Raw genomic sequence first — 20,993 nt, 5'->3', positions numbered from 1 at the left:
ATATACAATGCTTTTCAAGAGGCTTTTAACTTTTTACTCACGATCAAGTGTCTTCCCGAATCAATTAATCTAATCTAATTCTTTTCAATGGCAACGCGACATATCATGTAAGTGTATCGATCTATTTAACCAAGCTCCAGCTAGGCATTCAGGCACTTTCCAACAGCTCCTTATCAGAACTGTTATACATACTACTCTACATATCCTTGCATAGTCCAATTTAATCTTTAAGAGAGTTCTCTAGAAGCGGGATTGCCGGGTCAAACATCACAAAGCACAACTTTGGATCCCGAAGGAGTTCTTAAAAATCAACCACTTTTTTTTTTTTTTTGATAACTACTATACTCTAAGATATATGGAATTACATTCTTAACGACAATATATTTGGATATGGTCTACTTAGGGAATCTACCTTAGACCTCTAAATTGAAATTTTCAAGTCGATAACTGTATAAAAAGCCCCATTATTAAATGCTGTGGGAAAGAAGCAAATAGTATTCAAAGAACCCAACCGGGTGAGAGGGTTGCTATCTTTAAAGCGACTGCATCCAAGAACAGGATAGTTCGTAGTTGTTCAACACATTCCGTATTTGTTTACTCCGTGGGCCTCACAGTACTTCCAGAAAGCTCACAGGGTGGTAGCCCCACGAGCTGCTGGGCCATCTAGAGAAGCATTAGGGCTCATAGTAATACTTCTATAAACTTCTTCCTTGAAAAATCTCTCCAAATCCATCCCATCCTGTCTCCAATCCTCGGCCTTCCCAATATCCTCGGCCTCTTCTTGAAAGAAAATGTCTCCCTCCCTTCTCCTTTTCACTAAAATGTGGTTGACTTCTGAGGGTGCCACCTTCCCCAACACCCTCTCTCAATTAAAAGTTTTTGTCATTGCCGTTGTTCTTTTTAACTCTGTTATCCCATTACTTCCTGGCCAGGCAGAGAAACAGGTATTCTCCTTGCTCCAAAATGCCAAATATAGGAATTGCTCTCCTGCAGACACTTCTCTGCTACTTATGCCAACCATCTGAATTATCATCCGTCACCCATCGTCTTGGCCCCTCTGTTCACTTGGCCCTGCTTCCTGTCAAGCCTTAGTAGTTACTGAAACTCCGTCATGAGGGACCCACCTTCACTCGCTGGCTTCTCAGTTCTTTCACTTCCTCACCTCGTATAGGATTTTCTTCCATTTCACCATAGCTACACTCTCTCGGATGTTGTCATTACAGAAATCTTGATTCATAACATCCCGTTTTCTAACTGCATTTTTCGGGCCTTTCCCAGCCACCTGCGCTCCTTCCCTCACTGTCCTAACTTTTGATCCCACTGAAACTGTCAATCCATTGACACGATTTATGTCTGTATCACCCCCACTCCATTCAATTGCTGAAACTCCCCCCATCCCCACCAGGTGATGGTGTTAGGAAGCAGAGCCTCGGGGAGGTAATCAGGATGAAATGAGGTCAGGAGATGAGCCCTCACAAGTGGATTAGTGCTCTTAGAAGAATCAGGACAGAGTTTGCATTCTCTGCTCTCCACCTTGTGAGAACGGACATCTTTATGTTACTGAGTCTCCCCATCTATTGGTCCTGAAATTAGTAATAATGCATTTGGAGTTCTCCATTAAGCATGATACTGGCTTCTGGACTGATGTATCATACTACAGAGTATCTCATTACTACTATTTTATGTGGGCTTATACAAATTCAGACACAGATGTAGACTTTTTTCAAACACCTTTTGAAATCTATGAAAGAGAGTCACAATGATTTTTCTCCCTAGGTCTATCAGCAATCAATGTATTGATAGATTCCCTAATATCACACCATCTTTGTATTGCTGGAATAAATCTCCCTTGATCGTGACACATTATTCCTTTCATAAGGTGCTAAATGGTGTTTGCCGATATTTTGCTTAGAATTTTGCCTTAATTATTTTGAGGGAGATTTGTTCTATGGTTCTCTGTGTAATTCTTGTTGGGTTTTAGCATTGTCACACAAGGTTCATTTAAAAATTGGGTAATTTTTATTCTTCTGTGTGCTGGAACAGTACTAACGTTACCCTTTAGTACCATTTAGTCAACAGCACCGAAGTTATCCTTTCCTGAAGGATAGAAGAACTTCGTGCACAATCTGAACCATACACATCTCCATGGTAGTTCTTTCTGACTCTCCACTTCTGTGAATATTTCCCATCCCTGCAGGAGTCCATTTTGTTAAATTGTAGTTTCCTGGAAAATTGCCCATGATTCCAAGTCCTCATCAAAACCAGTTAACACATGAACAAATAAACTCTAGTCCCTGCTTGACCCACACATTCCTTCCACCCCAGGTCTCCCCCATCTCCCTAACTGGCAACGCCATCCATCCAACTGCTAGAAAACAGAATCCCAGGAGTCATCCTTACTTTATGCATCACTTCCATCTATCAATGATTTACAAACCCTGGCCCCAAAAGGTACCTGGTGTCTCCCCATTTCTCACCATCTCCAAAGCCCCCCCATCCAGTTCAGCTCCTCTCCTCTATTCTCACTTCCCCAGTCAATTCTTAACAAGGCAGGTAGGATGGGATTCTTAAAATATAAATCAGATCACAGTACCCTCACCCCCAATGCCTTTGCTCGAACCCACCCATATTTCCCTTCACCTGAGTACGAAATTCAAGCTCCTCAGCCTGTTCAGTGAGGCCCTGACCTCAATGCGACTCAGTCAGGCTCCCAGCTTCCTTTCAAGTAACTGTCCCCTCAGACACCACTGAGCTAAGAACTTTCAGTTTTTCAAATATGTCATGTTCTCCCCTACCCAATCCTGTTGCCTTAAACTGTTCCTAAGTCTGGTTCCTTCCTATTCTTTTTTTTTTTTCTTTTTTAATGTTAGTTTTGAGGGAGAGACAGAGCGTGAATGGGGAAGGGTCAGAGAAAGAGGGAGACACAGAACCTGAAGCAGGCTCCAGGTTCTGAGCTGTCAGCACAGAGCCTGACACGAGGCTCGAACCCACAAACCGTGAGAACATGAGCTGAGCTGAAGTGGGATGCTTAACCGACTGAGCCACCCAGGCTCCCCTGGTTCCTTCCTATTCTTGAAACCCTATCTTAAATGTCACTTCCCCACAGAGACCTTTGATGACCATCCTATCTGAACTGCACACCCTTGCTCTCGGCCACAGCACTGTATCCCTCAAAAGCACTTTGTAAACTTGTGCTTAGTTTATTTGCTCACTTGTCTCTTTCTGTCTTTCTTCAAGGAATTTATTTGTAACGGGGGCAGGAACATATCTGTGTGTTACCAATTGTAGCTCCATGTTTAGCCTGTTGCCCGATGCAGAGCAAGCACTCAATTATAAATATTTGTTCAATGAAAGACCAGATCCAAAAGAATAATTTCTAGCATGGAGAATATTATGAAAGAGGAGAAAGCTTCTTGGAGCCCAGAGCGTTAGAACATCTTTCACTGCTTACTTTCCCCCATTCCAATTCCATCGAAGCAATCCTTTGCACCTACCCCAGGAATGCAGTCGTCACACAGGACTTTGGCTTTCCTCATGAAGACTGATCTGGATTGAGCCTGGAAAAAACGGATCCATCTCATTATATTTGGCCAATTTAAGACTATACACAAATGTACGTACATACATCATAAGGTTATTTCATAGATCGTTACATTCCTGGATGTCAGCTGAGGAGAATCAATGGCCAATCCAGAATACCATTCTAAGTAATTGATATTTTCACTTGATCCTATTTCATGCACTGCATCTGTCAACACCACTAGCCCAAAACATAGGTAGAGGGATCTCATGACAACCATTCAAAGTATTAATCCCTACTTCCTTGTAGCACTGCGCTAGGGGCTGAAATAATCTAGTCTGAGGAACGGCCTTCTCCTTTCCCTAGCAAAATATGTAAAAACCATCACTGATGCACAAACATGCCAAGAGGGCAGCCACTGGGTACCCATCAGATCCAGATATTGGATCTTGACCAAGTCCAGCCTGGTGCCCAGTAAGCACCCAGCATGCGCTAAGAGCATCATTATCATCTCTCCTCTATAAGCCACGGGGTGGTTTCCTTAGGTGACTGGAAGAGTGGAGAGCAAAGGCAAAACCCTGGGAGATGTGAATTTTGGAGGGATTTTTTTTTTTTTTGAGTATTCTAAAGTCATACAAAGGGCCTATTGTCAAGGGAGGTGAAAGCAAATTGTAACTATTCCTACAATGTAATCTGTATGAACTGAAAAGACAGTTGTCTAAAAGCTGAGGTTTAGTCAAAATAAGTGAATTCTCCAGGTTTCAGAAATCTAGGGGGTATAATCTTCTCTACTTCTTAATCTAGTATTGCTTTATATCAGCAGTTCTCAAGTGTGAACCTTTGGGACCCCCTAAGTGACCCCTTAAGTTGGAGACCCCTAAGCTTCCAAAGGTTCCGTGAGTCCAAAACTACTTTGGTAATAATGGTAAGTAATAGTAAGACATCATTTGCTTTTTTTCATTCTTTCTCGCACAAATATACAGTGTCTTCCAGAGGCTACAATATATGTGCTATCACAGCAGACTGAACTGAGAAGCAGATATGAGAATACAGCTATCTTCGGTGAAGCCTGATATTAAAGAAATTTGCAAACACAACCCAGTGCTATTCTTCTCACGTTTGTCTTGAAAAATCTGGTTATTTTTCATAAAAATGTATTACTCATATCAATATGTAAAATTTGTTATTTTTTTCATTAGTCATTGTATTTTTTTAAATTTTTTTTAATGTTTATTTATTTTTGAGAGCATGAGCGGGGGAGGGTCAGAGAGAGAGGGAGACACAGAATCCCAAGCAGGCTCCAGGCTCTGAGCTGTCAGCACAGAGCCTGACGTGGGGCTTGAACCCACAGAGTGTGACATCATGTCCTGAGCTGAAGTCGGACGCCCAACCAGCTGAGCCACCCAGGTGCCCCAGTCATTGTATTTTTACAAACCAGTCTTTTTTTTTTTTTTTTTTGTTTATTTATTTTCGGGACAGAGAGAGACAGAGCATGAACAGGGGAGGGGCAGAGAGAGAGGGAGACACAGAATCGGAAACAGGCTCCAGGCTCTGAGCCATCAGCCCAGAGCCCGACGCGGGGCTCGAACTCGCGGACCGCGAGATCGTGACCTGGCTGAAGTCGGACGCTTAACCGACTGCGCCACCCAGGCGCCCCAACAAACCAATCTTTTGAATACGTTCAGCCATGAGTGAAAAAGACTCATTATCATTTGAATTGTGAGCTACATATATCATGACAAGCCTTTTGGAGAGTGAACCCAGGATAAACCCATACCAGTAAAACAAAAACCACTAAAAACGACAACAAAAAAAACCTCCCAAACATAATATATAATAAATATATATACATATTAATTTAACATAAAAAATATTATTGGAAATTATGTATTATCCTGAGTTATTTATGTCAAATTCTATTTTTTAAATGTTTTTCTTTCACATTTTTAAGGTATAATTGATACACAATGTAACATTAGTTACAGGTGTATACAACACAGTGGCTTTAACAACGCTGTAGGTTATGCTATGCTCACCATGGTGCGGCTACCATCTGTCACCATACGATGCTACTAAAATACCACGGACTGTATTTCCTGTTGTACCTTTCATCCCCATGACTTATTCCTTCCATAACTGGGAGCGGGTGTCTCCCACTCCCCTTCACATATTTTGACCGCTCCCCCATACCCCTACCTACCCCCATACCTCTGACAGCCACCAGTTTGTTCTCCGGACTTAGGAGTTCTTTGATTTGTTTTGTTTTTTAGATTCCACATACAAGTGAAATATGGTATTTGTCTTTCTCTGTCTGGCTTATCTCACTTGGAATATCCCCTAGGTCCCTCCGTGTTTTCATACACGGGAGATTTGTCTTTATGGCCGAGTAACAATCCGTTGTGCGTGTATATGCATATACACACATACACCCCCATCTTTACCCAGCTGTCTGTTGATGGACATCTAGGCTGCTTCCGGATATTGGCTACTGTAAATAATAGGGGTGCATGTATCCTTTTGAACTTGTGGTTTTGTTTTCATTAAATACCCCGTCGCAGAATTTCGGGATCATATATTTCCATTTTAAATTTTGTTGAGAAAGCTCCAAACTGTTTCCCACAGTGACTGCATCAGTTTACATTCCTACCAACAAGGGTTCCTTTTTTTCTCATCCTCACCAACATCCGTCATTTCTTGCTTTTTTGATACCAGCCATTTTGACAGGTAGAAGGTGATAACTCATTGTGATTTAGAATTGCATTTCTCTAATGATTAGTGATGTTGAGTATCTTTTTATCTGTCTGCTGGCCTTCTGTACGTCTTCTTAGAAGAAATTTCTATTCGGGTCCTCTGCCTATCTTTTAATTGGAACATTTGGCTTTTTGGTATGGAGCTATCTACGCCCTTCATATATTTTGGATATTAACCCCTTAACAGATATATCATTTGCAAATATCTTCTCCCATTCAGTAGGTCGCCTTACATTATGTTGATGGTTTCTTTTGCTGTGCAAAACCTTTCTATTTTGATGTAGCCTCAATAGTTTATTTTTGCTTTTGTTTCCCTCACCTGAGGAGACACAGGGTTGTGTCAAAGAGATTACCACCTATGTGTTCTTTCAAGAGTTGTATGGTTTCAGGTCTCACAAGGGATTAAGTCTCTAATCCATTTTGGGTTTATTCATATGCATGGTGTAAGAATGTGGTCCAGTTTTTCCAGCACCACTTATTGAAGAGATGGTCTTTTCCCTAGTGTATATTCTTGTCTTTTTTGTCATATATTAATTGACCATAAAAGCATGGATTGATCTATGGGTCTATATTTGTGCCAGTACCATACTGTTTTGAATACCATAGCTTTGTAATATAGTTTGACACTAGGATTGTGACACCTCCACCTTTGTTCTTCTTTCTTAAGATTGCTTTGACTATTCAGGGTCTCTTGTACTTCCGGATATATTTTAGGATTATTTGTTCTAGTTCTGTGAAAAATGCCGTTGGTATTTTGCTAGGGATTATATTGAATCTGTAGGTTGGGGTAGTATGGACATTTTACAATGCTAATTCTTCCAGTCCATAAGTATGTATATAGTTCCATTTGTGTCCTCTTCAATTTTTTTCATTAAGATTTTATAGTTTTCAGAGTACAGGTCTTTTTTCCACTTCTTTGGTTAAGTTTATTCTTAGGGATCTTATTCTTGGTGATGTAATTGTAAATGAGATTGTTTTCTTACTTTCTCTTTCTGCTGCTTCATTATTAGTGTAAATATATGTAACAGATTTCTGTATATTAATTTTATATTCTGCGACTTTACTGTATTTATAGGTTCTAATAGTTTTTTGATGGGATCTTTAGGATTTTCTAGATATAGTATTATGTCATCTACAAATAGTGACAGTTCTACTTTTTCCTCCCCAATGTGGTGACTTTTACTTCTTTTTCTTCTCCTATTGCTGTGTAAGACTTTCATTACTATGCTGAATAAAAGCGGTGAGTGGGGACAACCTTATCTTGTTCCTGATCTTAGAGAAAAAGTTTTCCATTTTTTACCATTGAGCATGATGTTAGATGTGGGTTTGACATATATGACCTTTATTACGTTGAAGTAGGTTCCTCTAAACCCACCTCATTGGAAGTTTTTATCAGTAACAGAATTAGAATTCTGTCAAATGCTTTTACTGTATCTACTGAGATGATATGATTGTTATCCTTCATTTTATTAATACAGCGTATCATGTGGATTAATTTGTGGATATGGAACCATCCTTGAGTCCCTAGAATAAATCCCACTTGACCTTGGAGAATGATCCTTTTAATGTATGGTTGAATGCAGTTAACTAATATTTTCCTGAGGATTTTCGCATCTATGTTGATCAGGAATATCGGCCTGTAGTTTTCTTGTTTCGTAATATCTGCCTAATTTTGGTATCACAATAATGCTGGCCTTGTAGAATGTATTTGGAAGCTTTTCTTTCTCTTCTATTTTCTGGAATAATTTAAGAATGGTATTAATTTTTTTTTTAATGTTGTTGGAACTCACCTGTAAATCCATATGGTCCTGGACTTATGTTTGTTGGGGCTCTTTTCACACACAGTATTATATTCATTTCAGGTGTACAATGTAGTGATTCAACAATTCCATATATTACTCAGCATTCATCAAGTGTGTTCTTAACCCCCTTCACCTATTTTGCCCATCCCCCCACCCCCCCATAACCATCTGTTTGTTCTATGTTTGTTTTTTGGTTTGTCTCTTATTTTTTTCCCTTTGTTTGTTCTGTTTCTCAAATCCCACATATGAGTGAAATCATATGGTATTTGTTTTTCTCTGCCTCATATTTTGCTTAGCAGTATACTCTAGATCTATCCATGTTATTGTAAATGGCAAGATTTCATTTTTTTATTAAGGTCGCTTCCATAAAGTAGCTATTATAAATAATGTGGCAACACATGTAGGGGTGTGTGTATGCCTTTGAATTCATGTTTTTATTTTTGGGGTAAATACCCAGTAATCCAACTAGTGGATCATGAGGTGGTTTTATTTTTAATTTCTGGACGAACCTCCTTACTGTCTTCCACAGTAGCTGCACCAGTTTGCATTCCCACCAAAAGTGCACGAGGGTTCTTATTTCTCCACAGTCTCATAAATTTTTGTTGTTGTGTTTTTTATTTTAGTCATTCTGACAAGTATGAGGTGATATCTCATTGTAGTTTTGATTTGCACATCCATGATGAGTGATGTTGAGCATCTTTTCATGTGTCTGTTGGCCATCTGGATGTTTTCTTTGGAAGAATGTTCATGTCTTCTGCACATTTTTAAACTGGATTCTTCAGTTTTGGGTGTTGAGCTATATACATTCTTTATATTTTTTGGATACTAACCCTTTATCAGATATGTCATTTTCAAATATCTTCCACTATTCAGTAGGTTGTCTTTTAGTTTTATTGGCTGTTACCTTCACTGTGCAGAAGCTTTTAATTTTGCTGTAGTCCCAATAGTTTATTTCTGCTTTTGTTTCCCTTGTTTCAGGAGACATTCTACAGATGTTGTCATGGCCAATGTCAGAAATTACTGCTTGTGCTTTCTCCTAGGATTTTTATGGTTTCAGATCTCATATTTAGGTCCTTACTCCATTTTTTGTTTGTTTTTGTGTATGGTGTAAGAAAATGGTCCAGCTTCATTATTTTGCATGTAAGTGTCGAATAGAATGTCTTTTTCCCCTTGTATATTCTTTCCTGCTTTGTCAAAGATTAACTGACCATATAATTGTGCATTCCCCCAATTCCAAAACCAGATAAAGACCCACAAAAAAATGAAAACTACAGGCTAATATCTCTGATGAGCACAGATGCAAAAATCCTCAACAAAATTAGCAAACATAATCTAGCAATACATTAAAAAAAAAGCATTCCTCATGACTGAATGAGATTTATCCCTGGGATACACAGATGGTTCAATATTTGCAAACCAGTCAATGTGATACATCACATCAATAAGAGAAAGGATAAGAACCATATTATCATTTGAATAGATGCAGAAAAAGCATTTGACAAAGTACAACATCCATTCACAATAAAGCCCCTCAATAAAGTAGGTTTATACAAAACCTCGGAACAAGGTTTATACGAAACTCAGGAACAAGGATGTCCACTCTCACCACTGTTATTTAACATGGTACTGGATGTCCTAGCCACAGCAATCAGACAAGAGAAAGTAATAAAAGGCATCCAAATTGGTAAAGAAGAAGTTAAACTCTTACTGTTTGCAGATGACATGATACTATATACAGAAAACCCTAAAGACTCCACCAAAAAACTATTAGGTAAACGTATTCAGTAAAGTTGCAGGATACGAAATCAATGTTCAGAAATCTGTTGCATTTCTATACACCAATAATGAAGCAGCAGAAAGAGAAATTAAGAAAACAATCTCATTTACAATTGCACCTAAAATAATAAAGTACCTAGGAATAAGCTTAACCAAAGAGGTTAAAGATCTGTACTCTGAAAACTAGAAAATACTGATGAAAGAAATTGAAGAGACACAAAGAGATATTCAATGCTCATGGATTGGAAGAACAAATACTGGTTTTTAAAATTTTTTTGATGTTTATTTTTGAGAGAGAGACAGGCAGAGACAGAGTGTGAGTGGGGGAGGGGCAGAGAGAGAAGGAGACACAGAATCTGAAGCAGGCTCCGGGCTCTGAGCTGTCAGTACAGAGCCCGACGTGGGGCTCGAACTCATGAGCCCTGCGATCATGACCTGAGCTGAAGTCAAATGCTTAACCGACTAAGCCACCCAGGGACCCCAAGAACAAATACTGTTAAAATCTCCATACTGCCCAAAGAATATATAGAGAGAGAATATATCCTACGATACCACAATTCACTATATATCTAAGTGTTTTTCTCAGGATGGACTCAATTTTTTAAAATTATTGCTTAAAAGAAAACAAATTGGATCAAAAACACGGACATTTGTATGATCCTGCTTATGCTTTTCAAAATTGACACTTCTAGAATGCCCTAAGCCACACTCTCTGCTCAGGGAGTGCCACAAAAGTAGTTGGTTTGAAAGGATGCAGCTACATAGCTGCTTCCGTGCAGTTTCACCCACATCGATCACCCATACTACAGCCAGCGCACTACCCTCATTCTTCAACTAAGATACTTCTAGAAGGAATACTTTGAAAAAATACCTCAGCACTTGCAGATCACAGAATGATTTCAGGGCATCAGACTGTTTCCCCCAAAATTCCTAGAATTGAACAAAAGTTTTAAGTATTTGGCCGTTACTCTACTCTGGAACAGATCCTCGTAAGTCACAGAGGATATTCAAGAAAAGGACTTACCAGGGCATCCTTCTCAAGGTGTTTCAGAGCCTGAATATCCTTCTCAAGATTGCTCAGCTCTTGAAGGACAAAACTGTGAAACTTCTCTAGTTTATTCAGTCTGATAAAAGTAAAAAGCACCAGATTTCATTGGGACTGCTTGAATAGGACAAAAGACAATCCTCTTATTGCAAGGATACTTCTTATTCTTCTCCAGACGTTTGTTTTAAGGACACATAACTCAGGGCACCCGGGTGGCTCAGTAGGTTGAGCGTCCAACTCTTGATTTCAGCTCAGGTCATGATCTCACTATTTGTGAGTTCGAGCCCCATGTCAGGCTCCAGGCTGACAGAGCAGAGCCTGCTTGGATGCTCTCTCTGTCTCTCCCCAACTTGTGCACACTCTCTCTGTCCCCTCCCCCCCCCACTCTCCCACCCCTGCACTCAAAATAAATAAACTTAAAAAAAAAGAACACCCGTCTCCTCTTCCCTCACTGCCTGACCATCCTCATCCCTTAGTTCTGCAAACTTTGATTTAGCCTTTCAACAGAAGACTGGAGAAAGCTAGTATTACAGAGCAAAGAAGAGATAACTCCAAGGAAAAGGACATGGAGGCCAGAGCTGTCCTGGAAGCTACTAGAACACCAATCATGGCTCCCCATCGCTTCTTACCTTCCATTTTCTCCCCTTTCTCTTGCCTTAAGCTGGTCCTGAAGGCTGAAATTGGCTAATAGACTCGTCTCTCCTCTACATGTTAGTTCTAAAGTTTCCAACAGTTGCTCTTCTAACGACCCCATAAACTGCTTTTTTCCCTTGTTTATGGTCTGTCTTCTCCATTAGGCTGGAAGTTCTATGAAGGCAAGAAGCTCCCAAAGCTTGTCGTCACTGCTCTCCTGCACTTAGACGGGACCTGGCACCTGGTGCCACTCAGCGTGCATTTGCCGAATGAAAAATGCATGCATATATAACCCTAAAAGACAATGGGAGTTCTAGAAGTCCAAAGTCCTTCATGGGCTTGTTTTGAGAACCAAATGACATTGCATGTAAGCAAGTTTGAAAAACATCATAAATGTCTACTCACATTATATTTTCTGCCCTAAGAAACATCGTCCTTCAGTTAAGCAAACCAACCCGCCATTGTTTTCTTCCTCTCCTTCGTTCACAGGTCATTCTCTTCAACAAGGAACGATCTCTATACATACTTTCCTTATACCATTCAAACCTTTGTTTCCAAAACCTCACTACAGAAGCACTTCCGTTGTAATGGCTCTGGATTAACTCTAATCACTACGGAATCCCATCTCCACTCACCTTTCCTAACCTTCACATCTCTCTGAAATCTTACGCCTTTGTCGTTCTTGCTCTATGGTCATCAAGATATGTTTGTACACGTGTGCGTGTGCGTGTGTGTGTGTGTGTGTGTGTATGCATGAGTGCACAGCACTTTTTATTTTGGCCATATATGTAACATAAAATTTACCATTTTAACCATTTCTAATTCAGTGGCAGTAAGTGCATTCACAACGTTGTGCAACTGTCACCACCATCCGTCTCTAGAACTTTTCCCTCATCCCAACAGAAACTCCGTTCTGATTTAACAACAATTCGTTCCCCACTCCCTCACCCTCTGGTAATCTCTACTCTGCTTTCCTTCTCTATGAATTTGCCTCTTTTAGGTACCTCCTACAAGTGAAATTGTGTAAGACTGGTGCTTTTGGATCCGGCTTATTTCACTGAGCATAATGTCCTCGAGGTTCATCCATATTTTAGCACGTGTCAGAATTTCATCCCTTAGGGCTGAATAATATTCCACTGCATGTATTTAACACATAGCACTTATCCAGCATTTTTACATAGATGTCCGTGCTTCCTCTGTCTTCACAACCGGATTATAAATTTTTTGAAAAGAGTGTTTTAGGATCATACAATGGGAGACCATGAAGAGGCTTCAAGAAGGCTTTAACCCGTCATGTTATGAAGGAGGAAGGAGAAACCTAGGAAGGTTAGGTGAGGGAGCAAACCTCACACATCCGCTCAAGCTTCGGCTCCTCGTGACCCCAGCACAGTGGTCATGACACAAAAGCTTGTGAGCGATCCCACTTTCACAAACTTGTACTGAAGCCCAACACTTACCTGCATTGGTGTATCTGGTTTAAAAGTTGGATTAAGCAATCTGGTGCTTGCTTTGCATTTTTTGAATCAAGCGGACTCCCTTTGTACCTAAGCTAAACCATAACAACAACAGCAAAATGATCACATTTGAGTTAACCATAACTACATAAATTCAGTTCAGGTGTTGCGTGGAAAAGACGTTGCATAGCAAACGTTACTGCTAAACGATTGTGATGAGACACCGTGTAACACGCGGTCTATGCATTACCTCAGGTTCAGTGCCAATAAAGAACAATAAGCTAAAATAGGAAAACCTATAGTCTCCCTGTCACAACGTATATTGAATATTATGAACAAATTGCCATTATAAGTGAGCTTACATTGGTATCGAAGAAAATATAAGACTGTGGGGGCTTCCCATGTTAGTTAAATGAATGTATGTCAGGGTAAGAGATTCTTCCCAAATGTGCAAAGAAATAACTCTTTAGAGATTTAGGAACAATAGGACATCAAAGGAGGGAACTGAAATTCTTCCAGAGTTCATCCTGCAGACAAGATTACGGGATGGCCTATGTGCGCATCGCTCAAAGATACGCCACCACTCAGCTAACCATCTACCCAAAGCCCACCTCCGCCCTTATCCCAGATGCCTCTCTCATCCAGATGGTCCCCCGCTCCCCTCTCCTCCCGTCTATCATTATGACCGAATCATTGCTTCTGGTAGTTCAGTTGTCTGAGAACACTACCAATGAAACCAAACCATGGGTCTGATTTCCATAGAGGTGCATCTGGTCCCACTGTAGCAAACGCACAGGTAATAGCAGTCTCATAACTACAAGCCATAATTCACAAAGGCACTGAAATCAGTGACCATGGCTAAGGCAAACGTACCTCCCCAAAAGAGTGCGGAGAACCCTCACACATGAAGAATATCAACGGCACTGATGGATAATAGGATCTTGTTAAACTCGTAACAAGCTAGCTTTTCATTTTTAGTGGAAAATTACCTCAGTTTTTCTTCTCAGGTCTCTAGCGAAGGTTTCGAGGGTTGCGATAATAGCAGAACCGTCTGAGTTCTCCGGCGCAACTGCTGGGGACGGAGTGGAAATGCCTTCTGAACAATAAAGAGAGAACATCGGGTAAAACGAACACAGTGCTCGAGGTAGATGTGCTCAGTCTATCAGCTGCTCAGAGGTGGACGGGCAGCTAAGAAGCACAGATACGAGCCGCAGAAGTCCCACGGGGGCCTGGCCGTGACTGCAGCCTGGCCGACTCTGGCCGACAAGGCCAGCTTGATCCGAGAGTCCTCGTCGTGAGCACTTCATGCCGCTTCCCACCGAACCTCACTCAAGTGCTCACCTCCTCCAAACTCTCCCAGAATTTTAAATCAGAGCAGCTCTGCCTAAGCAGCAGGCAGAGAGAGGTGTTGTAAGAGGTTTTAAAGAGGATGTGATGGGTGGGACATTTCTATGGGGCAACACTGGCATGATGGCTTCTGGGCGCCCCAAGTTTTAGGAGGGCTCGCGAGGGCTCCGGCACTATTAAGGGCCTGGCAGGTTGTAGCTCATTTCAGCCTCACAAAAGCCGTGTCAAATGGGCTCCGTTGTTCCCCATATTGAACAGAGGGATCCAGTAACTTGTGAAAGCTCACACCAACAGTGCCAGGATTGGAACCCAAAACAAAAGGCTCCAAGAGAGCAAACTGGGAAGACCAGAGGCACTTAACCACCAAACTCTAGTATCTCTGGGCTTCCCAGTCTGCTCTCTTGGAGCCTTTCGTTTTGAAATATGGTGGCCTCACTTACACAGAAGGCCATCCTTCACTGGGGTAGAGTGGATATCTCTAACACAAAAACCGAGCTAATAGCTACCAACTAAAGCAGAGACCTATAATTTTAGGAGCTTTAGGCCCTGAAAATTGCCATCAAGAAGAGTAAAGAGGCAGACATCAACCTGCTAGAAGGACTAGAACATGCTAGAAGTACTTGCTTTGATCTCTAATTTGTGCAACAATTTACTTGTGTTTGAAAGGACAAAATGCTTGTCTTTGAAAGGCAAAAGCCACTGTGATCTTCAAACCGTAACCCCCTTGGAGTGCGTGCAGGAGCATTCAGTGCTCACAAATCTGTCCCATTCTTGCTTGAATGGCTGGCCGGGCACATAATGTCACCTGCTAAGCCCGTTTCTTCCGTCACCGAGGAGGGGGATTCCGGAGCATCGCCTTCTTCCAGTTTTGATTGTTTGGACTTAGCGAAACTGCCTCCTGATAGGTCTAAAAGCAAGCACAGCACATTAACGATGGCACACCCGTTCCTTCTGTCCCAAATTTTATCTCGTCCTCTTCTTACCAGTTAATACCCAACCTTGGTGAGCAGCCAGCGACACTTGTTCCCTGTGACTCATTACTTACCGGTGACAGCACCAGCATCAAAGCATGACGCCTACTGATGCCAGAAAGAGGACACATGGGAACAGGCACCCCTTCGACGAGCCCTGTAACATTTAGGAACGGCCCGCTTAGCAAGGGACAGGCTGATCCAAATGAAAAGCAGCAGTGGTTAGCATCAAAAACGCTGCCAGGGCTCAGGCTGAACGGGGAGGTAGCAAGGTAATCTGAGCAGATGGGCCTTCAGAAGCTCATCAGATGGCCCCGCGGAGCGCGCCACCTGCTGGCGACGCTGGAGCTTTACTGCTGCGCTGAGTGTCGCCTCCTAGAGGAGGTCATCTTGGCTGCTCACTAGCTGCCGTGACTCTGAGACCTTCAGCTTCTGAGATGTAAATAGAGATCCTCTTTTCAATCTGGCAATTACTCGGTATTTTCTATCTGATGTCCGCTTTCATCCCACACATGTCCTTGCTCCATCTGAGCCCTCCCAGTCTTAGCAGTGGCACCACCCCTGTCAACAGAACCCTCGAATCAGGCTCGACTCCTGTGTTTCCTTACCATCCACGTCTCCTCCATCATCGAGGTCCTGCATACAGAACGAACCCATCCCTCTTTCTACATTCCCACACCATGACCCTGGTCCAAGGCCATCCTCCCCGGAGGACCTCATCAGTCTCATGCCTCCAACGGTATTGCCTCCCAAATCTCTCTCTTCCCTGAGCGCCACGAAGCAGCAAACTTGTGTTTCCAGCTGCTTGGTCAACCACTCCACCTCAAAACCCACTCTATTCTATTCTTCCCGCCCCAAGCGCTTTCTTCCCCACCGTGCACTTAGCCCCGCTTAGCTGTGAAGTCATGTGGCTTTGCCCCTTCTCCTCACTGCTGTTTTTCCCCTCGGAAGTGGAAAAATCCAGATTCATTACTCAATAAATACTGTGTGTAACGAGCTGTACGATATGGTGCTGTAGGGGAGAAGCAAAGACACGAGTTTCTCTTTCCGTGCTCTGCTTCTATACGTGGTCTCCCTGGGGGGGGGGGGGCCTCAGACACCCCACGCATGTTCTCATCTCAAGGTCTTTGGTTCTTGCTGCTCCTCGGACTTGAATCCTTTCCCTCACGGATCTGCCCTGAGCTTTCCTCTGGGCGACCGACGTAAAGTTTCAGTACAACCCCCCAGCTTTGAAATCTCTTTCCATGTTTTTCCTAGCCTCTATCACAACGTAACACAGTGCGTGTTTTACTTTTCTTGTATATTATCTGCCCTCCCCGCCCCTCCTCCCAACACACACACACACACACTGGAAGGTAAGCTCCACTGAAAGCGGGCATGTTGTCTTTTTTTTTTTTTTTTTTTCCCCCATCAGAATAACACTTAGCAAAGTGCCTGGTCTGTAGCAGACACTCAGGAGATGTTCATTGAATGCGTAAATAAGCGAATGCCAAAAATATCTAAGTTCCTACAAAAAAAAAAAAAAAAAGATGTAAGATACCTTAGGAGTTCCTAAGACGGCAACGGAGGGAGACCCGGAACTCCCTCCTTCATAGACACACACACATTTCCAGAAGAATTCCTTCTAAAGAATGGTGGGCTGACTAAACAGCTTTTGCACAGCGAGAGAGAGGGAGACACAGTAACGAAGGCACTCCCCTCTGCAGTGGGGAGGGAAAGTACTAAGGGAAGGGGAACAGATTTGTCTGCTCCGGGGCACAGAATAAAAGCTGTGGTTTAAAAGGGCAACTAGGATATAAAAGATCTAGCCTTAGGGAACCTGCCAAACGAGGGGGGACGGGGCTGCTGGAACTCACTCTGGATCAGAGGGGCTGGTGAGCGCCATGCTTTACGTTCCCCTTCTACCTTGATAGCACAGATGGAAGCGGGGTTGGGCTGCCAAAGCTGACCCACCTCCACACCAGCCGCAGCCCCAGCCCTCCCATCAAGGGGGTGCCAGTGGAGCACACAGCAGACACCCCTGATCAGCAGGCACTACAGCTCTGGCGGTCTCACCAAGACGCAAAACGCCCTGGAACACCCCAGGCCTGAACCACTTCACCTCCAGACAACTTGCCGGGGCACCTCCCTCAACTTCTCCCCCTCACGGAGAGGCCCGAAACCTCCGGGCCCTTGCCTGCTTCGGCTCCGGCTGCCCCAACAGAGTACCTTCTGCGTGGAGGCACCCAGGACACCCCAGTCTGCACCCACTTCGGTTTCAACTATCCTGCCGGGGTGGCCCTCTACTTACAACGCCTGAGGACGTAGAGAAAAAGGAACCCTCTTGCACTGTGGGTGGGGAGGCAAACTGGTGCAGCCCCTGTGGACAACAGTACGGGAGTTCTTCAAAAAGTTAAAAACAGAACTACCTGATGATCCCGTGATAGCACTATTGGGTATTTGCCACCAAAATACAAAAACACTAATTCAAAGGGATACATGCACCCTTATGTTTATAGTCAAATTATGGAATCAACCCAAGTGCCCATCAATTGATGAATGGCTAACGAAGAGATGGTGTATACACACACACACACACACACACACACACACAAAATGGAATATTAGCCATAAAAAAGAATGAAATCTCGCCTTTTGCAATGACATGGATGGAGTTAGAGAATACAATGCTAAGCAAAATAAATCAGGCAGAGAAAGACAAATTTCATAGGATTTCACTCATATGTGGAATTTAAGAAACAAAGGTGTAAAGAAAAAAAAAAAGAAAGAGAGACAAACTAAGAAACAGACTCTTAACTATAGAGAACAAACTGGGGCACCTGGGTAGCTTAGTTGGGTAAGCATCCAGCTATTGATTTCAGCTCAGGCCATGCTCCCAGGGTCATGGGATTGAGCCCCACCATTAGGAGGCTTTGTGCTCACAACAGACAGCCTGCTCGGGATTCTCTCGCTCCCTCTGTCTCTGCCCCTCCCCTGCTCACATGCACTCTCTCTCAAAATAAATAAACTTAAAAAAAAAGAAGAACATCCATAATGTTTACCTCTGTTTATATTGAGCGGTTTGGGTATTACAGGTATAATCATTTTATATTATCTATCAGCAGATTTCTCATCAAATAATTTGCAGGCCAAGAAAAATGGAATGCTATGTATAAAGTGCCGAAAGAAAAAAAAGGCCAACCATGAATACTTGACCTAGAAAAGTTGTCCTTCAGAAAATGGAAAGAGAGATAAAGACGCTCCCAGACAATTAAAAGCTAAGGGAGCTTATCACCACAAGATCTGCCTTACAAGAAATGCTGAAAGTAGTTCAGCAAGACAAAAATGAAAGCATACTAATTAGTAACATGCGAACATGTGAAAATATGTCACACTTTCAAGTGTGTATATAGTCAATATCAGAATACTGTAATATGGTGGTATGTTAATCACTTAACTCTAGCACAAAGAATGAAAATATCGGAAATAACTATACCCATAATGTAATGTGTGCCCAATAGGAACAGAGATAAATTGTGACGACAAAAACATAAAATTTGGGGGAACCTGTATGGAATAAAACTTAAGTTGTTACCAGCTTGAAATAGACTATTAGATATCTAAGACCTTATATGTAAGCCTCCTAGTAATGACAAAGCAAAACCTACACAAAAGGGAATATACAAGCATCACCAATTCACAAAAGAGAGGAAGAAATTAACAAAGGAACTACAAAGCAGCCAGAGAACAATAAGATGACATTAGGAATTCCTTACCTATCAATGGCTAAATGTAAATAGACCGATTTAAAAAATGGGCAGAGGATCTGAATACACATTTTTCCAAAGAAGACATCCAGATGGCCAACAGACACATGAAAAGATGCTCAACATCAGTCATCATCAGGGACATGCAAATCAAAACCACAATGAACTATCACCACACCTGTTAGATTGGCTAAAATCAGGGAAACAAGAAACAAGTGTCAACGAGGAGGTAGACAAAAAGGAATCCTCATGCACTGTTGGTGAGAATGTAAACTGGTACAGCCACTGTGGAACCAGTATGGAGGTTCCTCAAAACATTAAAAATAGAAATACCACATGATCCAATAATTCCATTACTGAGGGGCATTTACCCAAAGAAAATAAACTGGAAGAGATCTATGTGCCCCTATGTTTATTGCAGCATTATTTACAACAGCCAAGAAATGAAAGCAACCTAAGTGTCCATCAATAGACAAATGGATAAGGAAGGTACGAGGTGTGTGTATATTATATGTGGAACTTAAGAAACACAGCAGATGAACATAGGGGAAGGGAAGCAAAGATAAGATAAAAACAGAGGGAGACAAACCATAAGAGACTCTTAAATAGAACAAACCGAGCGTTGCTGGAGGGGTCGGGGGATGGGTTAAATGGGTGATGGGCATTAAGGAGGGCACTTGTGGGGATGAACACTGGGTGTTATATGTAAGTGATGAATCGCTAAATTCTACTCCTGAAATCATTATTACACTATATGTTAGCTAATTTGGATTTAAATTAAAAAATAAAAAATAAAATATATAAAGAAGTTATAAAACTCAACACCCCCCAAAACATATAATCCAATTAAAAATGGGCAGAAGAAATGAGCTGAGAAGGACTCCCGGCACTCAGCCAGCAAGGAAACAGAAGACCAAATCCTCCAGCTATGCGGAACTGAATTCAGCCAACAACCTGAATGAGCTTTCAAGTGGATTTTCCTCCAGAACCTCATCCTCCGGCACCTTGTTCGGCCTTGGGAAACCCAGAGCAGAGAACCCAAAGCAGCCCCCACCCTCCTGATCTACAGAACTGTAAGATAATAGATCTGTATGGTTCCAAGCATGTATTTGATCTGAGTGGTTTTAAGTTTGCGGTAACTTGTTATGGTAGCAATAAAAACCTTATATGTAGAAGACTAAAAAAAAATTTTTTTTAAATAGGCCAAAGAAATGAACAGATATTTCTCTGAAGAAATACAGATGGCCAACACACACATGAAAGATTCTCAACATCACTCATCAGAGAAACGCAAACCGAAACTACAATGAGGTATCACCTAACACCTGTCAGAATCGCTAAAATCAATAACACAAGAAACAAGTGTTGGCGAAGGTATGGAGAAAAAGGAACCCTCTTGCACTGTTGGTGGGAACATAAATTGGTGCCGCCACTATGGAAAACAGTATGGAGGTTCCCCCAAAAGTTATAAATACATACATACGTACATACAAACATACATACATATACACATAAATAAAAGGGAGGCCTGGGTGGTTAAGTCAGTTGAGTGCCCGACTCTTGATTTTGGCTCAGGTCATGTTCCCAGGGTCGTGGGATCAAGCTCCACATCAGGCTCTGCACTGAGCATGAAACCTGCTTGGGATTCTATCTCTCTTTCCCTCTGCCCCTCTCCCCTGATTGCACACACTCTCTAAAATAAAATAATAATAGTTAAAAATAGAGCTACCCTACAATCCAGTAACTACACTACTGGGTATTTGTGAAAAAAATACAGAAACACTAATTCGAAAGGGGTACATGCAAAAAAAAAAAAAAAAAAAAAGAGACAGAAGGCCAAATGAAGAAATCTACTCTTAACTATAGAGAACAAACACGGTGGCCAGAGGGGAGGTGGGTATGGGGATGCATGAAATGGGTGATGGTGCACTTGTCACGATGAGCACTGG

The 20,993-nt window shown here is 42.0% G+C and overlaps 1 protein-coding gene across 1 annotated transcript in view; it reads right to left on the bottom strand.

Moving 5' to 3' along the window:
- The window catches only part of SYCP2L (synaptonemal complex protein 2 like), a 113,564-nt gene that overhangs the window by 3,257 nt on the left and 89,314 nt on the right, over positions 1-20,993 (bottom strand). The window contains exons 26-30 of the mRNA XM_047101200.1: positions 15,133-15,234; positions 13,970-14,076; positions 12,984-13,075; positions 10,873-10,972; positions 3,495-3,557 (exon numbers count right to left, since the gene is read on the bottom strand). Coding sequence (XP_046957156.1) covers positions 3,495-3,557; positions 10,873-10,972; positions 12,984-13,075; positions 13,970-14,076; positions 15,133-15,234 — 464 coding nt within the window. The remainder of the gene's footprint in view (positions 1-3,494; positions 3,558-10,872; positions 10,973-12,983; positions 13,076-13,969; positions 14,077-15,132; positions 15,235-20,993) is intronic.

Source organism: Lynx rufus, unplaced genomic scaffold (genome assembly GCF_022079265.1).
Source record: "Lynx rufus isolate CCGP_SWC_20201006 ecotype Redwood Valley unplaced genomic scaffold, mLynRuf1.p SCAF_6, whole genome shotgun sequence".
NCBI lineage: Eukaryota > Metazoa > Chordata > Mammalia > Carnivora > Felidae > Lynx > Lynx rufus.
Note: the sequence above shows the minus strand (reverse complement) of the source record. Positions and strands in the feature narration are given on the sequence as shown.